Source organism: Squalius cephalus, assembly GCF_949319135.1.
Source record: "Squalius cephalus genome assembly, chromosome: 8".
Classification (NCBI taxonomy): domain Eukaryota; kingdom Metazoa; phylum Chordata; class Actinopteri; order Cypriniformes; family Leuciscidae; genus Squalius; species Squalius cephalus.
In genome coordinates this window covers 31,993,695-32,018,390 of record NC_137129.1, presented here as the reverse complement: position 1 = coordinate 32,018,390, position 24,696 = coordinate 31,993,695, and the positions used below count along the sequence as shown (strand labels likewise).

The following is a 24,696-nucleotide window of genomic DNA, read 5'->3' as shown; positions in this document are numbered from 1 at the left end:
TTAGAAGAGCCACATAATGACAAAATCTGTTATTCTGGAATATCAGACAAAATTTTAACTAGGTTAGACTCAGAATTCAATTAATTAATGATCATTATTAACTGTTTTGTTACAAGAACACTAACATATTTTTTTTATTTTATATCATATTCAAAGGGATAGTTCACCCGAAAATGAATATTCTGTCATCATTTACTCATGTCGGTATGGTTTTCTTTCTTTTTAAAACACAAAATAAGATCTTTTGAAGAACAATGGGGTCCAAACAACACTATCTTCAGGTTTGAGACCACATGAGGATGAGTAAATGATGAAAGACTTTTTAATTTTGGGTAAATTATCCCTTTTTTCTGTTTAACTTGACCAAAACAAAGAAAAAAGAAACACTATATTGCTGACAGTGCCCTTCTTTCAGTCTATTTGGAGCCTTTGAGAACATCATCTTGGGTGTTCACTAAAAAGTCATTTGATAATGCACTTGTGGTGTTTTTCCTAGGTTCAAGGTGACATTGCATTTGATGAATTATATTTCATATGCGTTTCTTCTGCTGAGCTTGCCAGTATACAAACATAGTGGTCACTCTTTAAAATATTCTTTTGTCCTTCCATTCGTTTGCCACAATGTCGATTTGATTAGCTGAAAATTTTCATGAATGTTTTGTACTTGGCAGCAACAGCGGTTTCTGAAATTTAACTTCAAGTGGTATTAAAAATGTGCAGAGAATAATTACAGTTTAAACAGATCAATTAGACATCAGTGCAACATTATGCAGATTATTATTCAGTACTGTTTCAAAATGCTTTACTGTTTTAAAACAATAGAGAAGATTTTCACTAAGACAATGCATACTAATGAATTAAACTGATGAGTCTTTAATTAGCCAGTATATTTATTTTATTCAGAAAGAGGCTTGGAGAAAATGGACGTTTTAGATATAATTTTGTGTTTTGTTAAACCCTGAATAATAACACAAATTTGTTAAACCCTGAATAATAACACAAATGCAACATAGCAAATAGCTACACATATAATAGTGATAATATGGATACTAAAACGGTTGAATGATTCAGCAAAAGTACACACTCAAGTATATCAAGAATAATGACAAGCATTTACCAAACTGAGAGAACAATTACAGCACAATTAAACGCACTGAACAATTTATACATTTTTTTCAGGCTGAAAAGAGCTTTAAATTATATATGATATACTTGAACACTTCAGAATACTCCTCTGAAACCATCTCAGTGTGTAGAAACGATTCAAACCCATTTGTGTAACTGTAACATATAAACCTTCCATTTATGAAACTTTGAAAAATTAAATCTGCATCTAAAACTGTAAAAAAAAAAGTAGTTGTTTCTGCCTTAAATTGAGTACAATGACCTTGGATGTTTAAGTAATTTCAACTTAAATTTGAGTTGAATATTGTATAACTTTAAAAAAGTTGAAAATGGCTTAACTTATTTTGTTGAGTGAAAGCAATGTAAAACCCTTGTCATAACTTATTGATATTTTTTATTTTTATTTATTTATTTATTTTTTTAACAGTGTTATGCTGTCTTACTAATATTCTGCAAACATCTGTTTCAACTGTCACTAAAAGTCACTAAAATATCACTATGCATTGACACTGGACTGCAAACTTGACTAACCATTGAAACAGACATAAAGAGACAATTTTCCACACCAACACCATCAAGATATTATATTCAAAACCTAAAACACAACATGTTAATTTAAAATAATTGAAAACACAGTCAATTGAGATAAAGAAAATATGCAACTTCACATTTGCACATTTGTTGAGAAACCATGTACAAACCCATGTGGTGGGATTTAGCTTATCAGCTCACAAATACAATCATACGCTGTCTACCAATTTATGATACAAGAGAGTAAATTAAAAAGGTGAAATATTCATTCGTCAGAAGTTTTTTTACACATTTTTTATAGGTACATTAATTTATAGTCATCTAAATAAGGTATAGTCAAAATAGTCTTTATTATATGTAAATATATATATATATATATTTTATACTTGATGTTAAATGTTTTACTTTGTTCTATCCTAGTTTAATAAGAAGAGTAAAGTCATTAAATATAAGCAAGGTATTCACCTTCCACCTAAAGTCTACACAGTACACAGTGTGGCGCTTATTAACATTTCTCTGTAAGTTTAAGCTGGCCATAGCATGCATTTGGGGCGGGACAATCTGTTTTAAGCGACCTATGGCAATCAAAGGGAGTGTTTAAGAAACATAAATAACAATAATTATTTTTGCATTTTCTTTTGGTTGCGCTACTGGCACATAATTACAATTTAGCCCAACTAAAAAAATAATTACATAAATAAATAGATGTATTAATGACTAATTTATCTTTTTATTCATGCATTCCTTCATGGTTCATCCGAAATGTGCTTATTTACAATAAACTTACATAAAAAGAGCATATACGACTTGAGTCTAAATCTATTTCACTGTGACATTGTCAGATGGCCAATGCCTTACACATATAGTTTATCCATCAAAATACCCCCCAAATAGCTATACTTCCTTTTTAAGTTTAGATTAATTTATATACAGTGGGATGTAAACTAAGTTAACTCTCATTGAATATTCTTGAAACAACTGAAACTGCAGAATTAAGCAATTTCAGCATTTTTCCCCCAGGGGTCTGGAGAGGAAGAAGGCCACTCATTAATCACAATGGCAATCCCTAAAGATGTTTTCAGATCAATATGTATTCAATTTACCCTGCATTATGGAATACACTGCGATTTTAATTAAGAATCGTGACTTTAGCAAATAATGCAACCATGCAACTTGATTTCAGTTTCCAGGGAACTGTGGCAAGTGAATGAGACGGGAAGATGAATTCGACTGTATCGAGCATGACTATTTTAATAAAGATAAAGTGAAACTTTCAAAGTGCTGTCCCTGTAGTTTGTGTAGTCGTGTTACGGCAGATCGCTAGCACTCAGAGATTAAATGCAGTGTGTAGCTGTTGTGGGTTTATCAGGCCTGACTGAAAGTCTCCTTACTAAAGTCACAGTTCTCCGGATACAGAAGCTTCTTATCAGGGAACAGCTCGTCTGTCGGTGTCAAATCGTCTATCTCAGTTGAAAAATGCCCAGTGTTTCCCACCGTTGACATTTCCTTGGCAACACTGTAGGTTAGTGCCACACTATAGGCTGGCTTGTTCACCAGAGCGGTGCGTCCGCAGCGGCAGAGCCTTCTGAAGGCAGCGCGGAACTTTTGAGACATGGCGTTGTAGATAAGAGGGTTAATGGCGCTGTTGAGGTAGACGCATGAGCGGCAGAACAGCAGAAACCAGGTGTCCAGGTAGGCTTCTTGCAGGAAAGAGTTCACCACCACCAGAGTGCGGTACGGCATCCAAAGCACAGCGAACAGAATAACCACCACTGCCAGCATTTTTGTAACCTTTAATGAAGAAATCACAATAACTATGTTAGGAAATGTTTGTTATGACATCTATCCGTGTGTGTGTGTGTGTGTGTGTGTGTGTGTGTGTGTGTGTGTGTACAGAGGTTTATATTACATTGGTACACCAAATGTCCCCACAAGGACAGTAAAAGCTGAGATCACCTACATACACCTACACCAGCATGCGGTCCCCACGAGGGAAATGGGTTGGGTTCATAAACATAATAAATTCTATATATTTTTTTGAAAATGTAAAAATGTAGAAAGTTTTCTGTGATTGGGTAGGTTTAGGGGTAGGGTTTAGGTTAGGGAATAGATAATGCAGTTTGTACAGTATGAAAATCATTACGGCTATGTAGAGTCCCCACAAAGATAGCGAACCAGACGTGTGTGTGCGCGTGTGTGTGTGCGTGTGTGTGTGTGTGTGTGTGTGTGTGTGTGTGTGTGTGTGTGTGTGTGTGTGTGTGCATCTGCCTATATATCTGTCTGTCTGTCAGGGTAGATAGGTAATTAGACAGACAGACAGACATAGATCGATCTATCTATCTAGGTAGATAGACATAAATACAGACAGACAGACTGCCAGACAGATAGATAGATAGATAGATAGATAGATAGATAGATAGATAGATAGATAGATAGAGACAATAGATAGATAGATAGATAGATAGATAGATAGATAGATAGATAGATAGATAGATAGATAGATAGATAGATAGATACTGTAGATAGATAGATAGATAGATAGATAGATAGATAGATAGATAGATACTGTAGATAGATAGATAGATAGATAGATAGATAGATAGATAGATAGATACTGTAGATAGATAGATACTGTAGATAGATAGATAGATAGATACTGTAGATAGATAGATAGATAGATAGATAGATACTGTAGATAGATAGATACTGTAGATAGATAGATAGATAGATAGATAGATAGATAGATAGATAGATAGATAGATAGATAGATAGATAGATAGATAGATAGATAGATAGATAGATAGATAGGATGGGATGGATGTTCTGTACACCATAGTCTATAATTTCATCCAACCTGGAAAGACACAAAAATACTTTGGCTTGCATAACAAATAAAATGCATAAATGTACTGTGTGTTCTAATAATTGTTTGTTTAAATGCATTAATTCATGAAGAACAATACAAATATGTGCTAGTACTGCACCTGAAACCAGTTTTGTTTAGCTCTATGATTTGTATGGATGGATTTTGTTGTTTTCAAATATTAAAGTTTTGAACCTTAAAGGAGATCCTCTCACCTGTCTTCTGGATGCTGCAGTTGTACTGGAGCAGCGGCTGGAATTCTTCATTTTGTTCTTTTTGGCTTTGGAGAAGTTGTCATGCCCGTTCTTGTCCGACGGGAGAGGGTTAAGAAACAAGATTCTCGCAATGAGGCCGTACAGGACAGTGGCAAGAGTGAGCGGCAGGACAAAAAAGATGCCAAAATCGACAAAATATATGGGTAGATAAAGGTTTCTGGACACTTTGTAAGCGCACGTTATTATAGTCACATCCTTGTAGGGAACCTGTTGGATGTCGGACAGGTAAAACCACATTACGCAGTAAAGAGACGTGAAAACCCAAACTCCAAAAATGATCTTCTTCGCGCGCGAGAGCGTGCATAAAAACTGCGCTTTGATTGGGTGACATATAGCGATGTATCGCTCTATAGTGAAGGCTGTTATGGAGCACGAGGATGCGTTGATTCCTAGATACTGGAAGTATGTGATGCACAGGCACCCCGCGTGCCCAAAAATCCATGAACCGAACAAACTGTCCGCTATGCTTGGCAGACCGGCTGCGATCAACACCATCAGGTCTGCGACCGCCAAACTAACCAGATAGCCATTGGTCGGGGTTCGCATATGTTTGGTTGTGAGGACCACCAGGATGACCATCACGTTTCCAACTATCCCGAAAGCGCATATGAGGAAAACCACGAGGACGCTGATCACTTTGTATTCGACACTGCGGTCCGTCCAAGTTTCCAGAGTCTCGTTGAATACTGTGAAGTTCTCCATTCTCAAAAAATCTCCCAGGTTCTTTAAAGATCAGATTAAAAATAATTGACATAAATGCGGTCCATCCCTCTTAGAACTTTGCTTTCTTGATTTTTGATTAGTTTTTGTTCATCAGAAAAAAAAAAAAAGATAAAAAAAAAAAACTAATTTACATCCATTTAAAATGTTTAATCATAGCGTAGCCTAAGTCAATTTTTTTATTCTCCGGTCTCTATTCTCCTCTAAATGTTGTGGAATAGACTATAGATGTGCTCTCCACTGTTGCAGTGCATCAGATGATGGATCTCCTGTCTGGTGCTGAATTTAGCTAATCTCGCCTTTGGCTGCGTGATCAGAAAAAGGGGCGTTTTAAGCACGCACACTTTTCAGTCAAATGAAACCTAGCTAGCATGCTTTTTTGAGTCTTTTAAACTATCTTAAGACTCCTTGGTTGATTTTTATGGTCCTATTATTATACTAGGTCATTGAAATGCGACACAACATTGATTTAAGACTATGAAAGATTTCACTTAAATAATTGACATGGGTGGATCAATATGCCTGTCTCATTCATGTTCATTTTTGTGACTTGATTTAGGATACCATGCTTATTACACAACTGTGTTGGGTGTAGACCTACAACGTGGGAATTTTATAAAGACTTTTTAAAAGAATTTCTGTCCGCATGGTAAGATGGGGTACGATGTGTGGTTTACCCTAAGCAAACCATTTTCACGTTTTAATTTTACTTCATTTTTACAAGGTTTTTAAGATCGATGCATTTTTCTCAGTTACCAAAACACATGTGTCTTTTAAAAAGCATGTTTGCGAACATGCCAACTAATTCCTTTAAGGACTAATACATGGAAATGGAATAAAAAAATACCATAAACCATAAAAATACCATAAATTCCATAAATGGAACCTTCCCATTGAGGAAAAGGTTCTTAGAGGAAAAGGTTCTTTAGAATTTTAAAATGCTCTTCACACTATAAAAATGGTTCCTTTAAAGGAGAACTCCGGTCAATTTTAACATTGAGCTCATTTTTTTGTACATTTGGAGTGCTGTCAGTACAGAGAACAACGACAAAAATCGGTGTTGCCTACACTGTGTTATCCTCTTTTTAAAATGTGCACCCTGTTGACTTAAATGGGGCAAGTTTAAACCTGCTTTTAGCCTCTTAACATCCTTGATGTGTCATTACAAGTGCACAGGTCATGTGAGTGATTCCTTCGGAGTGAACGCGGGTCAATCTGACTGCAGTAGATGTGAAAGATATGAATAAAAATGATGTTTATTCAGCCAGCGCACATACCTGTATTTACATCCTGTTTTCGGTCGAAGTCCAGAGTAATCGATTATCGAGTTCACGCGCGTGATCATAGGTACTAAACCAATGCGCGTGAACTCGAATAAACATCATTTTTATTCATATCTTTCACATCTACTGCAGTCAGATTGACCCGCGTTCACTCCGAAGGAATCACTCACATGACCTGTGCACTTGTAATGACACATCAAGGATGTTAAGAGGCTAAAAGCAGGTTTAAAACTTGCCCCATTTAAGTCAACAGGGTGCAAATTTTAAAAAAAAGGATAACACGGTGTAGGCAACACCGATTTTTGTCGTTGTTCTCTGTATTGACAGCACTCCAAATGTACAAAAAAAAAATGAGCTCAATGTTAAAATTGACCGGAGTTCTCCTTTAAGAACTGTTCAAGGTTCTTTGGGAAACCAAAAATGGTTATTCTATGAGAATGTTTATTTTTAAGAGAGCACACCTCACTTGTTTCTATTTAAATTAACCCCCAGTTTCACAGACAAGGCTTAAACCCTAGTCCTTAAAGGGATACTCCACTTTAAAATGAAAATTCTGTCATCATACTCACCCTCATGTTGTTTCAAACCTGTATGAATTTCTTTCTTCTGCTGAACAGAAAGGAAGATATTTAGAAGAATGTCGGTAACCAGACAGTTTCTGGTCTCATTGACTTCCATAGTAGGAAAAAAATATACTATGGAAGTCAATGAGACCAGAAACTGTCTGGTTACTGATATTCTTCTAAATATATTCCTTTCTGTTCAGCAGAAGAAATAAATTCATAAAGGATTGAAACAACATGAGGGTGAGTATATGATGACAGAATTTTCATTTTAAAGTGGAGTATCCCTTTAAAATATGTCAGGGCCATTGTTTTGTCTCAAAAAGCACACCAGTAATGTATTTTCTAAGGCACGTTTATAAAAGCTATTTAAATGTCCTAATTGAAATAAGGTCTAATTATGGCTTAATCTAAGACCTGTTTGTGAAACCAGGCCATTGTGTTTTTGACAGGTATCTGTGAGGGTTATGTTTAGTGGAAGGAGTCGTGCGTGAGATAATATCAATAACTAGAAATGATGAGAAAATATCATTAACCTGATAAAAAAAAAAACAAAGGAAGTCTATGAGATATCCACACAAATATAGTGAAACACATGCGTGTGTGTGTTTTGTATGTGTGTGTTTGTACCTACTTATTTTTGGGGACAAATTTGTACCAAGAAGTGAGCTAAACATGACAAAATCTCCCAAAAACTCCTTTTGGGGACATCATCAGTAAAAAAAAAACAAAAAAAAACTGCGTGGTCTGGGTTTTCTACATGTTCTTCTGAGAAAACTCAGATTTTCATGCATCCTGCACATGCATGTGTTCCAATAACTCAGAGTGGAGTGAACAACCTTGATTATGTGCCTAAAACACACGTCCATCACAATAAATTACACATTACAATAGTTGTGACAATGTACTGTTACACTGTTACATTAACGATTAACCTCTGTGACCTCACATTATGAAAAAAAATGTTGATCCAAAACACCACGTTGGCCACAATTATTGGCACCCCTAGAATTTTTTATGAGTAAAATATCTCTGAAGTATATTCCCATTAATATTTCCCATTTTTTAGCACACCAGTGTCACAAGGAACATGAAATTGTCCAGCTATGACTTCTTGTTTCACAGGAGTTTAAATATGAGGAAACGCAAAGGCCAAATTCCCTTAATCCTCCATCACAATGAGTAAAACTAAAGAATATAGTTCTGATGTGCAGCAAAAGATTGTTGACCTTCACAAAATAGAAAGCGGCTGTAAAAAAATTGCTAAAGCATTGAAAATCCCCGTTTCCACCATCAGGGCAATAATTAAGAAGTTCCAATCAACTAAAGATGTTACGAATCTGCCAGGAAGAGGACGTCTTAAAGGAGAACTCCGGTCAATTTTAACATTGAGCTCATTTTTTTGTCAATTTGGAGTGCTGTCAATACAGAGAACAACGACAAAAATCGGTGTTGCCTACACCGTGTTATCCTCTTTTTAAAATTTGCACCCTGTTGACTTCAATGGGGCAATATTTAAACCTGCTTTTAGCCTCTTAACATCCTTGATGTGTCATTACAAGTGCACAGGTCATGTGAGTGATACCTGTATTTACATCCTGTTTTCGGTTGAAGTCCAAAGTAGTCGATTGTCGAGTTCACGCGCGTGATCATAGGTAACTAAACCTATGCGCGTGAACTCGACAATCGACTACTTTGGACTTCAACCGAAAACAGGATGTAAATACAGGTATTTGCGCTGGCTTAAATAACATCATTTTTATTAATATCTTTCACATCTACTGCAGTCAGATTCACCGCGTTCACTCTGAAGGAATCACTCACATGACCTGTGCACTTGTAATGACACATCAAGGATGTTAAGAGGCTAAAAGCAGGTTTAAATATTGCCCCATTGAAGTCAACAGGGTGCAAATTTTAAAAAGAGGATAACACGGTGTAGGCAACACCGATTTTTGTCATTGTTCTCTGTATTGACAGCACTCCAAATTTACAAACAAGTAATAAAAACTCAGTGAGTGTTTTAGCGCAATTTTCTCACCTCATGGGATCACAACACTAAGAGATAGTAAATCTTTTCCTGGATTTTTTTTGTGCGTTCCCGAGATTAGACCTTCCTTAACATAATGCCGAAAACCCGAAGTCTCTAGGTGGTCTGGTTGAGGAGTAGATAGAAGTGCAAGATTGGTGCGCACAGACGCACAGAACAGAAATCATGAGTTAACAATCGCAATTTGTCCGGTGGAAAATTGCGCTAAAAAATTAGCTCAATGTTAAAATTGACCGGAGTTCTCCTTTAATGCAGGGCGAAGAGGAAAGTTTGAGTGGCCAAAGACTCTTCAAGGATCACAGATGGAGAATTGCAGAGATTAGTTGAGTCTTGAGGCCAGAAAGCCTTAAAAAATAAAAATAGGACTGGGTTTTCAGGATAGAAATAGCAAATACATATAATATAGCCACATGGTGTACATGCTAATAACATGAGGACACTGAGCAAATTCCAGTTATTTACCAAAAATTTGTATTTTCTAAAATAAACAAACCACATCTAAGAAATAATTTGAGTAACTGTTAAGTTAAGATTGACCTTCCCAGTCTTAGTTACAATATCATCAAATATACAGTAAAGAAAATGCATGGGTAACACTTTACAATAAGGTTCGACATTAACTACCTTAACATGCACTATGAATGAACAATACTTCTCCAGCATTTATTAATCTTAGTTAATATTAATTTCAACATTTACTAATATGTTATTAAAATCAAATTTTATATTTGTTAACATTATAGTTAATGCACTGTGAACTAACATGAACAAACAATGAACAGCTGAATTTTTATTAACTAACAAATATTAATAAATACTGTAACAAATGTATTGCTCATTGTTGGTTCATGTTAGTTAATACATTAACTAATGTTAACTAATGAACCTTATTGTAAAGTGTTACCATAAAATTAGACCACATACTTTTATGTCTTAAAATGGCCTTCAGAAAATTCAGATGATGCAATATCCTGTTGAAAAATGTGTCTTGTGGATTTTTCCTAGTTTTTCAGAGGATGATTGAGTGAAAACCTAGGGACACGACTAAAATGTATTTAATCTGAAATAGCATTGATTTCTTTAAGAAAAAAATAAAAATAAATGTAGGGGTATGGGGGTAAATGGGGGATTTCTGAAGGGTTTTTAATAAAATTTCATGTTCAAATGTAATGTTAGAAAGTGGGGGGACAGGTAACAAAGGTGTGTGTGTGTGTGTGTGTGTGTGTGTGTGTGTGTGTGTGTGTGTGTGTGTGTGTGTGTGTGTGTGTGTGTGTGTGTGTGTGTGTGTGTGGCACCCATTCTGTGAAATAGCTCTTGTGGTTTGCTATTGCTGTGATTTCATGTGCCCTCATGCCAGTAAACACATCATCAGAGAAGAGAAAAGATGTCACTGCAAGAGGGAGGGGGAAGTCATTTTGAATTAATAAAATAATGTTGTCCATAGATAAATCATTTGAATAAATACTGCAATGTTCCATAAAAAATGTCAATTTTTGATTTGGTGACTTTAAGCTTTTGATTATTCTTCTCTCAGCTTCTGTTTGATGAAGTTTAATTAATTTGTCCATAAATTGTAAGAGAGAACGGTTAAATTTAATGTGAAAGGACTGAGGCAACTGCCTTTATTTTTCATTGATCAAAGGGCATTCACATAAAATGTAAAATCGCACAACAAACAACAAACCAGGACATTGTGACAAAAAGTCATTAGGAGAAATGTTCAATGCAAAACGGCTCCTCGAAACCAATTTGTATTTGCTCTGTTGGAAGAGAAATAGCTCGTGCTACTTTCGAAAGATATTTTAATCCGGAAGTGTTTTTAGGTGACACATGAATGACAGTGTTAATGCTTGAAACTTCTCTCGGCGATAGGTCTCTGTCTTCATTTTCGCCCATGAAATTTAGTCACATCACTTCTTTGAATTCTTACCAGGGACATGTGAGGGCAAGTCTACTGTCAAATGAAGTATAAATTCAGAGGTTTTGCATTATGTTCTTTTATACTTTCTGCACTGTTGTTTTGGTCCCGCATTGCATCATCTCCCCAGAGAACAAATAGTTAAAAAAACAATAGTTGCTTATGTAACACGTCGTGACATGCCTGTGACAATTCTTTTTTTCTTTTCTTTTAATTTATTTATTTTTTACTCAGTAACATTTGGCAGCTATTTAAACAGCCATGTAAGATTTCTTTAATTCCTTGTAAGAGTAATTGACTCATCTGGGACCGCACAGTTGCTCCATTATGAACATGAGAAAAGCTCTCCTCCTCACCAACTGTGGTTATGGCATACAGACAGAAGAGACCCATCCTGCCAAGCCACTTCAGCATTTATTTAGGGGTCTGTTTCCAAGGGAAACAGACAGAGGAGTTCACAACCTAATTAGCTGGTGGAGTGGCACCACTGGGACAATGCCACGGTTATATCAAAATTGATTGATCCAGATTTTTAGATCTTTAATTTAAAACAAGAGCACCTTCAGATGCGTGACATTTTTAAATTATCTTTACCATCAAGACTGACAAATAATATCATGTTTAAAACTACTCTTGTAGAATGCGTGAAACGAAGACTACTTAAAATGCAAATGATGTTTAGTGGCTGGCAAAGCAGCCTAATGCACGTGGAAATTTTTCTCCACTTTTGTGCTTTGCTGCCACGTTGTGTAAAAGGAAGGAACTGCACATGGGACTGACATCCATTGTAAATGCTTTCAATTTAAAGGGGACTTTATGCTTTTTTACATTTTCAACTTTCTTGTGTATTGTTGCTGTTTGAGCATGAAAAAAGTCTGCAAAGTTGCAAAGCACAAAGTCACTCCAAATTTTATTCTCTATATCAGTAAGCATTGTTTCTGAACTCTCTCAAACTCCTCGATTTTAGTCTTAGAGTTTTTTTCTTCCGGGAAGGTACATGTCAAAATATTCCTCATTTAAATAATTCCCATCCAAAAAGGGGCAATGCCTGGTTGAGTTGTGCTAGTAGTGTGTTGAAACGGTAAGGAGCGAGTTGACCAATCACAACACATAGTCCAGCCCAGTGGTTCCCAACCCTGCTCCTGGAGTACCCCCAACACTGCATGTTTTCTTTGTCTCCCTAATCAAACACACCTGATTCAACTCATCAGCTCATTATCACATGGGTTAATGAGCTGATGAGTTGAATCAGGTGTGTTTGATTAGGGAGACAAAGAAAATGTGCAGTGTTGGGGGTACTCCAGGAGCAGGGTTGGGAACCACTGGTCCAGCCGACCAATCAGAGCACATTGTGCTTTTCAGAAGGAGGGGCTTCACAGAGACAGGAACTAAACAGAGCGGGAAGAGAGGTGCTGCAACAATGTAAAACATGAAAATAATGTGTTTTTTGAACATTAAAGTATGAAAACCTATTCTAGTAGACCCCAAAAACAAAATCAAGACTTTGAAAAGGGTGTAATAGGTCCCCTTTAAGTATATGCAAAGTAGATGCAGCTAGGCCTACTTAAAACTTTATATTCGTTTTTTTTTAAATAGCCTACATTATTTAAAAAAAAAACAAAAAAAAAAACTAAATTGCCATGGTAAGACTCAACATCTATGCACTTATTTTACATTTCTTCTGAACATCACCTAGTATATTCCAAATACACAGGATAGCTGTACTTTGACGTTTCTGTCTTGTTCATTCCAAGGCGATCAATTGTTTGGCCATTTCAATGCAGCACAAATGTTAAATTTATAAATATTATAAAGTCTTAATAAATGTAATAGAATTCATTCATTTTTTATCACATCAAAATTAAGACATGAAACATGGAAGTCATTTTTAAATATTGATTTAGAGCCGATATTGCAATTTCTGTCATGCTCCATGCACATCTAACACATGACAAAATGGCAATTTATTAGGTTTTTTTTTTTTTTCTAATCAATATGTTTGAAATTAAACATGTTTTCTTGGGAATGCTGTTTTAATAAATGTATAGATTTTTTTCTAAAGCCTCATAAAGCCTCAATATCACTTTCCATTTTTTATAATAGTCGTTTAAAGTCACCATGAAATCAAAATGGACAATTCTTGGTTTGAAATGGAATATTGCAGTATGCTATATAAATGATTTATTTGTGCACATCATTTAGAAAAATTCATGTCACTCATAATCTTTAATCAAAATAACTTCCCCTCCCTCTTTCAGTGACACCTTTTCTTTTCTCTGATGCTGTGTTTACTGGTCCGCCCTACATTTTTTCATTTTTTAGAGACGGATATCACTCGGATCACAATATGGAAAATACTATCACAACTTCTACAAGTTTAACAAAAGCCATTTCCTTAATGACATCATTCTCCAGGATGTGACATCATTTTGGAGAGAAAACAACAGCAGAAACATAAGTAAAACATTCCAGTCTATTTGATTTTTTAAAAAAAAATGTCTATGATAATATCAATATCTTAAAGTATTGATAAACTTTGAGCTTGTAAAATACTCCAGATTTAGGTCAACTTTAAGGTGCAATGCAGAAAAGAGGAGAGAGAGAACTTTAAAAAAATAAGTGTTAACTCTACTCATTGCTATATATTTATGATGTGAATTAATTTGATCAATATCCTTGCTTGCCTATTTGACCCTGCGTGCCTGTTTCTTTAAGTGGTTTGATGGTTCTCGGATCTACTGCTGAATCACGCAGTCAAAGCTTTCATGTAAATTTGCGCACTGAAACAGACCCTCACGCATATTGGCCAAGGGACTGGATTATAGTGGACCTGAATTATGTCTATACTCTCATGTTCAGCCAACACGATTTTACGGCAATTCGTACGTATTTAAAAAGGTGTCTAATTGTTTTAACGCACCAAAATAAAACATTTTAAAAGATAATTGCGACTTTTTATCTCACAATTGCGAGTTTACATCTCGCAATTCTGACTTTATTTCTCAGAATTGCGAGATATAGGCCTAAAGTCAGAATTGCGTAAAATAAAGTCGCAATTGCGTGTTATAAAGTCAGAATTGCATGTTATAAAGTCAGAATTGCGTGTTATAAAGTCAGAATTGCTAGATATAAAGTCAGAATTGCGTGTTATAAAGTCAGAATTGTGACTTTTTTTCTCGCAATTGCGACTTTATATCACGCAATTCTGACTTTATAACACGCAATTGCGATTTTTTATCTCGCAATTCTGACATCTTTTCTCAGAATTGTGATATATAAACTCACAATTGTGAGATATAAAGTCCAATTCTAAGGAAAAAAAAGACGGACTTTTTTTTTTTTTTTTTTTTTTTTTTTACCTCAGAATAGTTTATATCTCACAATTCTGACTTTATAACACGCAATTGCGACTTTATATCGTGCAATTCTGACTTTATATCTCCCAAATGCGACTTTATTTCTCAGAATTGCGACTTTATATCTCTCAATTGCGACTTTATTTCTCAGAATTGCGACTTTATATCACGCAATTGCGACTTTATTTCCCAGAATTGCGACTTTATAACACGCAATTCTGACTTTATATCTCGCAATTGCGACTTTATTTCTCAGAATTGCGACTTTATTTCTCACAATTCTGACTTCGTATCTTGCAATTGTGAGAAAAAAAGTCAGAATTGTGAGATAAAAAGTCGCAATTATTATTATTTATTTATTATTCATTGGCGGAAACAAGCTTCCATAATTTTGTTTTAAAAATCAATGACTTGAAAAAAACCGTCATTCTTGCTGTAATACAAAATATCTTGCTGTAATAGGCCTACAAAATATTAATAACATAAAATCTCATGATAATATTATTAGAAGGGAGAGTAGGCTACTTATTCAAAATTCATAACCTCATTTTTACACTGTTGCTTCACATTGCTGAATAGCCTATGTTACTGTTAATTCAGCAGCTGTCAGAAGGGCTGTAAAGCAGGCCCAAGTGTTTAAAGTGGGTCTTGGAGTTAAAGGCCATTTCCAGGAGAAATAAGTGAAGCCAAAAGCAAAGACCCACCAGTGCCATGACTCAAGGCCAGACATTAACAGCATTCGCTGGTTCAACCCTTTTCCTCTTGAGAAAACCCCTGAGGGCTTGTAAAGTAAAATAAGAACTATTCTGTTGCATAATAAAACCTTTGCACACCAAGTTAAAGTAAAAATGCATTTGATGATTTATTATGTAGCTTGTTGTTCCTCTAGCTCAAGTAAAAGTTTACTGAACTGTTAACACATAATGAACAAATGCCTATAGCTTGAGCATCTGAGTTGACGAATCCACTATATGCATTTGCACATTCTCAGTAAACAAAACTACTTCCTAAAAACGTTTGAAACAGGGTGAATTCATGTAAAGTGGGCCACTTTTTGTTTGTTTTTTCCCTTTTCTTTTCTTTAATCCTTTTGTTAACTTTAAGGTCCAGTTATAATATATTCATTTGAATTCAGTCCATAGTTATTTGTAAAGTATATAACAATAAACATATTGAGATAATGCACTCCAGACAAATTTATTTTCAGGTAAAGTGGGCCATCCCTGATTTATATATAAAAAAAATATCTTTAGAAACTATAAAAAACACACGGTTTAGTAATAGAATTATCAGACAAACATATTCAACAACACATTTAACAACCCCCAAAAACATATAGCTTAGGATATGAGTAAAATTCATCAGTTCACTCAATGCATAAAATTCAAAACAGCTTTGAAATTACATTTGATGAAACCTGAATATCAGAATATTCAGTTATCAGAATATTGCTGAAAACTAACTACATATTAAAAATGTGACACATGCAACAACAAATAGGCTAACAAAACACATAATAGGAACATTTAAAATCTAATCATGCTGTAAATGTGTCCATATTTTAAAGCTTTATACTCTGCATCTAAATTTTGCTCCTCTTATCCTTTCTTCATTCCACAGATGCCTTTCTTTCTGCTCACTTTTTCATTTCTTCCATCTCTGACTTGAATTTCCTGACTGCACTGTTTTCTAAATAAGTAAATTATAAAATAACTTTTGAATTTCAGTTTATTTAATACATTTGAGTATTACTGAAAGTTAAAGGTCACACACTTGTGAACACACCCACCTGAATCCCACTGGCCCACTTTATCTTACACATTCAGCCAAAGTGGGCCAGCTATAATATAATTAAAGACCTTACAAGAAAACTAACATAAAAAATAAAAATAAAAATAAATAATAATAATATATAGTATATATAAGTTAGAAATGAAAATCTTTATCTGAATTAATCAAACATGCTTAACATGCTTATAGTACAAACATTAAGGAACATTCCATTTTATCATTTTGCAAACATTGTGAGAACGTTACTTTTGAATGTTCTGAAAACAGAACTGTTTTGAATTCTGAAACAAGTAACATTTAAAAAATGTTACACAAACATCCAACTAAAATATTGCATGAACCATGTATAAATAATGTTTTTTGTGCTAACTTTTTGAGAACATTATTAGAGTCCATGCGAGGAACAACTAAGTCCAAAAAAATAAAAATAAAAATGAGATTACCATGTGACATGAATGTATGTGTGCCACTTTGTCCTTTTAGGTTTCAGAAGGGTACTCGCTAGCGCCCGAGTCGAAACTTTATCGACTAAAATAACTAGCTTTCGGAAGACGACCGTACGCATACTATGCAAGTGGACTTGCGCCACAACTCGTGACGCATGTACTGTATGACGTAGGATGTCAAGTCACATTTATTTATATAGCGCTTTACAGAGATAATAGGAAAATAATGCAACAAAGTTTGTTTCCAAAGAAAATAGCATCACAGTCCAGCTTAAGTAAGTTCAGTGATGATTCATTTTTGTTGTAAAAAAGTTATTCATTTAGTTAATTTATATATATAGCCGCTCATCCTCCAGCTCAGTTCAGTTCTCATATAATGGTGTCAATACAGGCAGATCAATATTATTGTTGAATATTAAATTAAATGTTAAATTTAATGTCCCCAACTAAGCAAGCCAAATGCAAGTTTAGACGCCTCTCGCGGTTCAAATAAACAGGGCTGGGCAACAAACTCAAGCTCCTCCAACATTGTTTGTTTTAGACTTCTAATTCGTGACTGGTGTTTTGTTTTGCTCTATCCTCTGCGCTTCCGCGTTCGTCATTACGTTGTGCTTCGGGTCAAGGGTCACTCTTTCACCGTAAATCGATGCGTACGGCCGTCTGCTGGAAGCGAGTTATTTTAGTCGATAAAGTTTTAAATATTGATATTTTTCTTACACGAACGCATCGCTTCGCTTCAGAAGGCCTTTATTAACCCACGGAACCATGTGGAGCACTTTTATCATGGATGGATGCACTTTGAAGGACAGAAACAACCATTCACTGCCATTATTAAGCTTGGAAGAGCCAGGACATTTTTTAATATAACTCAGATTGTATTCGTCTGAAAGAAGAATGTCATATACACCTATGGCTTGAGGGTGAGTAAATCATGGGGTCATTTTTATTTTTGGGTGAACTAACCCTTTAAATGTCTTATGCTGGCTCCTCAATTGCTATTCTTAGCTGTGCTCTGTTACAGCCCCTATTACAACAGAAGTGCCACATAAGACACCAGCAGATAAACAAAACACAACGTAGTGGGAAATAAAGTGTCACATCTAACTCTTACAAGTTCCAAGTTCTTTAAGTTCAGGCTCTCAAATCGGATGTAACTGACAGTTGCTGCTGGATATGAAATTCTCTGTCTGGATAAAAAGTGTCAAGCATGATGAGTTTCGTATTCTAAAAGACAATCCCACGTTTCATACTGTGCGCAGATGGCAAACATGTTTTTGTCAATTTTCTGTAAAATGGTTATTGTTAGATGAAATAAATAATCTGAAAAGCATATCCCAAAAAAAGTTTTCTGGGTTTGCTTACAAACTTTTAGGAACATAAGTATAGTGCATCTCAAAGCTGCTTTTCTATTATGAACAATCATAGTAGTTCACACTGAAAAAAAATATTTTTGGCCATCTTCCAGTCCTGCACTGGGGCATTAATAGTTAATATGGTTGCATTGTTTGCCAATTTTATTTACACGGTTGTTGTTGATTTTGTTGTCAGATTCAGTGGAAGTTTGTTTCAACCACCAAATAAAAAAAATTGCGACTTTTTTCCTCAAAATTCTTTTATCTCCAAAATTTAATTTTTGCCGCAATTGAAAGTTTATATCTCACAATTCTGACTTTTTTGGGTCAGAATTACAAGCTTATACACTCACCTAAAGGATTATTAGGAACACCATACTAATACTGTTTTTGACCCCCTTTCGCCTTCAGAACTGCCTTAATTCTACGTGGCATTGATTCAACAAGGTGCTGAAAGCATTCTTTAGAAATGTTGGCCCATATTGATAGGATAGCATCTTGCAGTTGATGGAGATTTGTGGGATGCACATTCAGGGCACGAAGCTCCCGTTCCACCACATCCCAAAGATGCTCTATTGGGTTGAGATCTGGTGACTGTGGGGGCCATTTTAGTACAGTGAACTCATTGTCATGTTCAAGAAACCAATTTGAAATGATTCGAGCTTTGTGACATGGTGCATTATCCTGCTGGAAGTAGCCATCAGAGGATGGGTACATGGTGGTCATAAAGGGATGGACATGGTCAGAAACAATGCTCAGGTAGGCCGTGGCATTTAAACGATGCCCAATTGGCACTAAGGGGCCTAAAGTGTGCCAAGAAAACATCCCCCACACCATTACACCACCACCACCAGCCTGCACAGTGGTAACAAGGCATGATGGATCCATGTTCTCATTCTGTTTATGCCAAATTCTGACTCTACCATCTGAATGTCTCAACAGAAATTGAGACTCATCAGACCAGGCAACATTTTTCCAGTCTTCAACTGTCCAGTTTTGGTGAGCTCGTGCAAATTGTAGCCTCTTTTTCCTATTTGTAGTGGAGATGAGTGGTACCCGGTGGGGTCTTCTGCTGTTGTTGCCCATCTGCCTCAAGGTTGTGCATGTTGTGGCTTCACAAATGCTTTGCTGCATACCTCGGTTGTAACGAGTGGTTATTTCAGTCAAAGTTGCTCTTCTATCAGCTTGAATCAGTCGGCCCATTCTCCTCTGACCTCTGAGCATCAACAAGGCATTTTCGCCCACAGGACTGCCGCATACTGGATGTTTTTCCCTTTTCACACCATTCTTTGTAAACCCTAGAAATGGTTGTGCATGAAAATCCCAGTAACTGAGCAGATTGTGAAATACTCAGACCGGCCCGTCTGGCACCAACAACCATGCCACGCTCAAAATTGCTTAAATCCCCTTTCTTTCCCATTCTGACATTCAGTTTGGAGTTCAGGAGATTGTCTTGACCAGGACCACACCCCTAAATGCATTGAAGAAACTGCCATGTGATTGGTTGATTAGATATTAATGAGAAATTGAGCAGGTGTTCCTAATAATCCTTTAGGTGAGTGTATCTTGCAATTTGGACTTCAGACCTCACAATTGTGAGTTTATTGCACACAAAAAAGTCAGAATTACCCTTTTTCAGTTGTGAATTTATACCTCAGAATTCCGACTTTCTTTCTTGCAATTCCAAGTTTATCTCACAATTCTGAGAAAAAAGTCAGAACTCACAATTGTGAGTTAAAAAGTCTGAATTGTGAGATATAATTCGCAATTAGGAGGAAAAAATAGTCAGAACTCTGAGATAAAAAGTCACTATTTTTTATTCCGTGGCAGGAACAAGCTTCCATAACTTCTTCTCTTTTAATGTCAGGATGTTTTTCCTTTACTTAAAATGATTGGTTAGTTGATTGTGACTCATATACCAAGTCTTGAAGTCCATGTGTAAGCTATTAAAGAGTTAGTTCACCCAAAAATGTTGTTCTAACCTCATGTTGTTCCAAACTAGTTTGGAACAACATGAGAGTGAGTAAATGATGACATAATTTTCATTTTTGGGTGAACTATTCCTTTAAGGTTTTTTGTCTCTTGAACGTTGTTGTGATGTTGTCAGAAGGTTAAGACAAACACTTTTTGATACTTTTCTCATAGAAAACATGAAATGAAGCACATGGCTGTAATGCTCACTTGCTTGTGTGTTCACAAAATAACAAGCGACTGTGTTCTATGATGTTCACGCTTTGTCGACTAAACTGTGAGCATTGCATCTCCCATGGTTGGTCTCGAATAGAAGCCATCTCAGCTGTTATTTATGGCCCATGGTTGGTCTCGAATAGAAGCCATCTCAGCTGTTATTTATGGAGACGTCTATGCACTTGCTGCTCCTTTCTCAAGTCAACTTATTACAATGTGTAGCCCATGGTGGAGAGAGACTGTAAGATCTGAACACACAGGGGGCAAATTCTAATAAATGTCAATTTCACAGTTTACGCTCTAATAATGTTCCAGCCTCTGGAGCATTGCAACGTCATTCATGTGTTTTAACCAGCTGATGTCACCAGTCTCATTTAATTCAGTGTGCCAGTGGAATGTTGCATTAGTAAATGTTGAGCTTTCACTGAAAAATCAGTGAGGCGCACCTTAATTATGTCCTAGGGCCACCTAAACATACGCTACGCTGACTGGCATCATGCCGGAAAACTGCAAAGGGGTCGTCATGGGGCTTGTGAAGTCATTCTGTTTCAGAAAAATACATGACTTGTGACAGTCATAATGTAGGCCTATATATTTACATTACTTTATCTCATCAAAATAAGTTAAGCATTTTTTTAAAAAAGTTACACAAGATTTAACTCAGTTTAATTGAAGTTAAGATTACTTATACAGCCAAGTTGATTGTACTTTTTCTTGGTAAATGAAGCTTTGCAGTGAACACATATACATACAACAAGAAGACACATAATAAAATTAAAGAAAAAAAAATATGAAAAAGTAGTTAGGATAAGTCAGAATAGGCATATTTACAGATATGAACATTAGACATATGGATAATGAATAGAAGTGAAATAATAAGATGTACAGTAAAGCAGTGTTTTGTATGTTAGCCTTGTTACCGTTTTGCTTTACCAATTGTTTTGTTTCATAATAGTTGTATTGTTTAAATGTAGCTGAAAAATTTGTAATAAACAGGTTCCATTGTGACAAATTATTCCATGTAATGTGACAACATGCCCCGCTATTGGTTAATATGGGTTAAATGAGCTGTATCTTGGGCAATAACATTATAAACAACTTTTTAAAGCCTAGACCTTAAAGTACCCTATGGTGAAATCAATCTTTTAATGTAGTTTATATGTGGTGTTTTTAATCTGCTTTAAGACAAACCATGTGCAAATTCATAAGTCAACACCATTGCTGAGTATTTTACAGTGAACCAAAGACAGTCTCAAATCGCTGGTGTTTCTGACGTCACAAACCTTGTAACCAATCAGGTTAACGTGTGATGTCAATGAGTGGATCTCTGAGCTGGTGTGAGTGAGTGGAGGCGGAGATAATTTGCATATTCATAGAATCGCGTATACCAAGTGAAGCAAGGGCGTAGAGTTACATTCAAGCTATTTTAAGCATGAAGCAATTTGTTTTCAAGGAAAAAAACGTTCAAATATATAATTTTGGTGATCAAAGATTATTGAGGGGGACTTCAAGGTTTGTGTCTATACAGAAACTGACGTTCAAAATTAAAACAAACAAAATCAGATTTACACTTGTATTCATGATGTGCAACTAACTTCATATTGTGACTTAGGCTATGTCTTGAAAAAGATTAATTTAAGCGGATTGTTTTTAGAATGTATTTTCAAGAACGATTTAATGATGTTAATTTCTAGGATAATTAATTTAGGACACAGCTTGGGCATGCAATCTGTATAGGCTGCGTCGTGAATCTCACAAGGAGAACAGCATGAAAGTGTTTGATCAGGCTTCATTTCTCCCCCGACACTATAACCTCCCTCTCTTCTCTCCTCCTCTCTTCTCTCCTCCTCTCCTCTCCTCTCGCGCAGCATTGATGAGACCTGAGCGCGGCGCGCGGGTGGAACAGGACGAGCTTCCCTTAATTAACGGAGCGCGAGCCCTGCAGGAATGCAAGCGAGACGCTGCTTGGAGAAGGTAGGCGATGCCTTTATTTTCTGTGAGTTTACGGTGACACCAAATACGGAATAACAGATGAGGCACAAGACAGGGAACATATTTTCCCCAAAGATTGTCATCCTGACTACTTTTTCTGCGACTGAAAACCAGGAAACGCTTCACTATTCTGTTCAATGCTGATGTTCACGCGCCGTTTAAAGCTCCCCAGATTAGGCTAAATATTACAAGTATTATTGAAAGGATAAAGCGCACTTTTAGGAACATTTCTGGCGTGAAAAGGATTAATGAACTTATACTAATTAGAAAAATCAAATGTAAGTATTCTATTAGGCTACTTAAATTGTGAATATTGATGGTAACTGTACGATGAGACCGTGCAAGAGAGACCGGAAAGTCTTACAACACATTTTATTTGTTGCAAATTTTTCCCCCTCAAACTTTTAAATAATATTGTAATATTTACCTGCTTTAAATTAAAGTAGTAACTTATTTTTAAACTGTGTAAATGTCAAGTGAGTCGTAACCAGGGTAATTTGTAACAGTAGGCTATAGGTTGGATGGACTGTAACATCTTTTGACATGGACGTTTTAAATGTTGTGCATAAATATATTATAGTAATGCTTAAAACATAACATACAGCGTTTGTTAGTTACTTTCACAATTGTAAATATAGCCTATACACTGTCTTATCTTTGTGGATGCAGTATAAGTACACTGTTGCAACCCTCCCCCTCTCTGTATATGTATATGTATATGTATATGTAAATGTATACCATTTAGCATTTAGATGGAAAGCTAGTATAGATTAGGTAAACAATATAACCTGCTGTTTCCGTTAAATACCAGTTTTGTCATTTATCACTTTTAAAATAATCACAAATTACATTATAAGCCAGATGTGAAATTATTCTTTCTTCCCTCATAATATTTGTCTTAGTGTTTTGTGCTTTATCTAAAACTGAATGGTTTTTATTGTTTGTTATAAATTGTTGTCTTTGTCCTCATACTGCAGCATCTGCCTGCTATGAGATGAACATACGAATAGAAGTTCAAATGGCTGATCTTAAAGTCCTCTTTTGTGGTCAAGACGCTGTCCAGACCGATCACCTTGACTGGTCCCTAAAACACCAGCAAAGTCATCACTCAGTGTGTGTAGATGAAAGAGCCCTTTACAATGAAGAGTGCTGCCAGGCGTATCTGGAGGAGAATGTTAATGAGGCAAACAGGCTTTCAGAACCATGGACAGCGACTCTGCCAATTGGACGACTCTGCAAACTCAATGAATGGGGATTCGACGAAGAAGTTGAGGTGTGTTATGATGAGCAGTATGAAACAGCTTTTCCAGGCGTGGCTGACATTACTGACCATAAAGACGGTCAGTTGTTAGAGGAGGAGACCATCTATGACAACTTCAGTTGGAATTCATCCAAAGACCTCCAAGAAGGCGCCCCGGAATGCTCCCTTCTTTCAGTTGACGATTTCATGGTGGATTCGTCGGAAAAGTCAGTGGATTATGGATTTATAGGTGCTGTTACCTTTTTAGTTACTGGGATCTCCTTGGTTGTCATCTCCTACACGGTCCCACGTGATGTCAAAGTGAATCCCGACACCGTTTCCGCCCGGGAGATGGAGCGCTTGGAGAGGGAGAACGCCCGAGTGGGCGCTCACCTGGACAGGTGTGTGATTGCAGGGCTGTGCCTCCTCACACTCGGAGGTGTATTACTGTCAACCTTGTTGATGATCTCCATGTATAAAGGGGAGATGATCAGGAGACAAGCGTTTGCCTACTCCAAGCACCAAGCCAGACTGTACGGCTCTATAAATTTCAGAAGTGGCGCGAGCCCGACCGGTGCTCCTTCGCTTTTGTCCCTTGATGAAGATGAAGGTCCTGTTGAAGTCTTGAATTGAAGCCAAAAAACATATCTTGTCAGTTCTTCAAATGATCATAACAGCTTTGTGATACTATGATCTAATTATAAATACATGTTTTGTCATATTTAAAAAAATAAATGTGATAAATTACTACTAAATTTGAATTTAAACTGAATAAACGACTACACTGGGTAATATCAACTAAAGTAATTTTAAGGGTCCAATCAGGTTGAAATTCTACACTTTTTACACTGTATGTAATAGACAATTAAATGTTACATCGATGAAAATGTAACATACCAACATGGATTTGAGTCCTGTTTATGTGAACAATGTCCTTGTGTGAGTTTGTGCATTTTTCCAAAGCATATGTTCTTGTAAATATATACAGCATGCTTTACTAGTGC

General features: G+C 36.0%; 2 protein-coding genes across 2 annotated transcripts; one reads left to right on the top strand and one right to left on the bottom strand.

The window, feature by feature from the left end:
• Window positions 1-2,869: 2,869 nt before the first annotated feature.
• On the bottom strand, window positions 2,870-5,508 carry trhrb (thyrotropin-releasing hormone receptor b). Its single transcript, XM_079880054.1, has 2 exons — window positions 4,735-5,508; window positions 2,870-3,447 (listed from the first exon to the last, which is right to left on the bottom strand). The coding sequence occupies exons 1-2, from the start codon at window positions 5,494-5,496 to the stop codon at window positions 3,022-3,024; spliced, it is 1,188 nt and encodes a 395-aa protein (XP_079736180.1). The 5' UTR covers window positions 5,497-5,508; the 3' UTR covers window positions 2,870-3,021.
• LOC307163822 (uncharacterized protein) lies at window positions 3,288-24,370 on the top strand. The gene is made up of 3 exons (XM_079880055.1): window positions 3,288-3,348; window positions 22,329-22,434; window positions 23,430-24,370. The coding sequence occupies exon 3, from the start codon at window positions 23,447-23,449 to the stop codon at window positions 24,323-24,325; it is 879 nt and encodes a 292-aa protein (XP_079736181.1). The 5' UTR covers window positions 3,288-3,348; window positions 22,329-22,434; window positions 23,430-23,446; the 3' UTR covers window positions 24,326-24,370.
• Window positions 24,371-24,696: the final 326 nt, after the last annotated feature.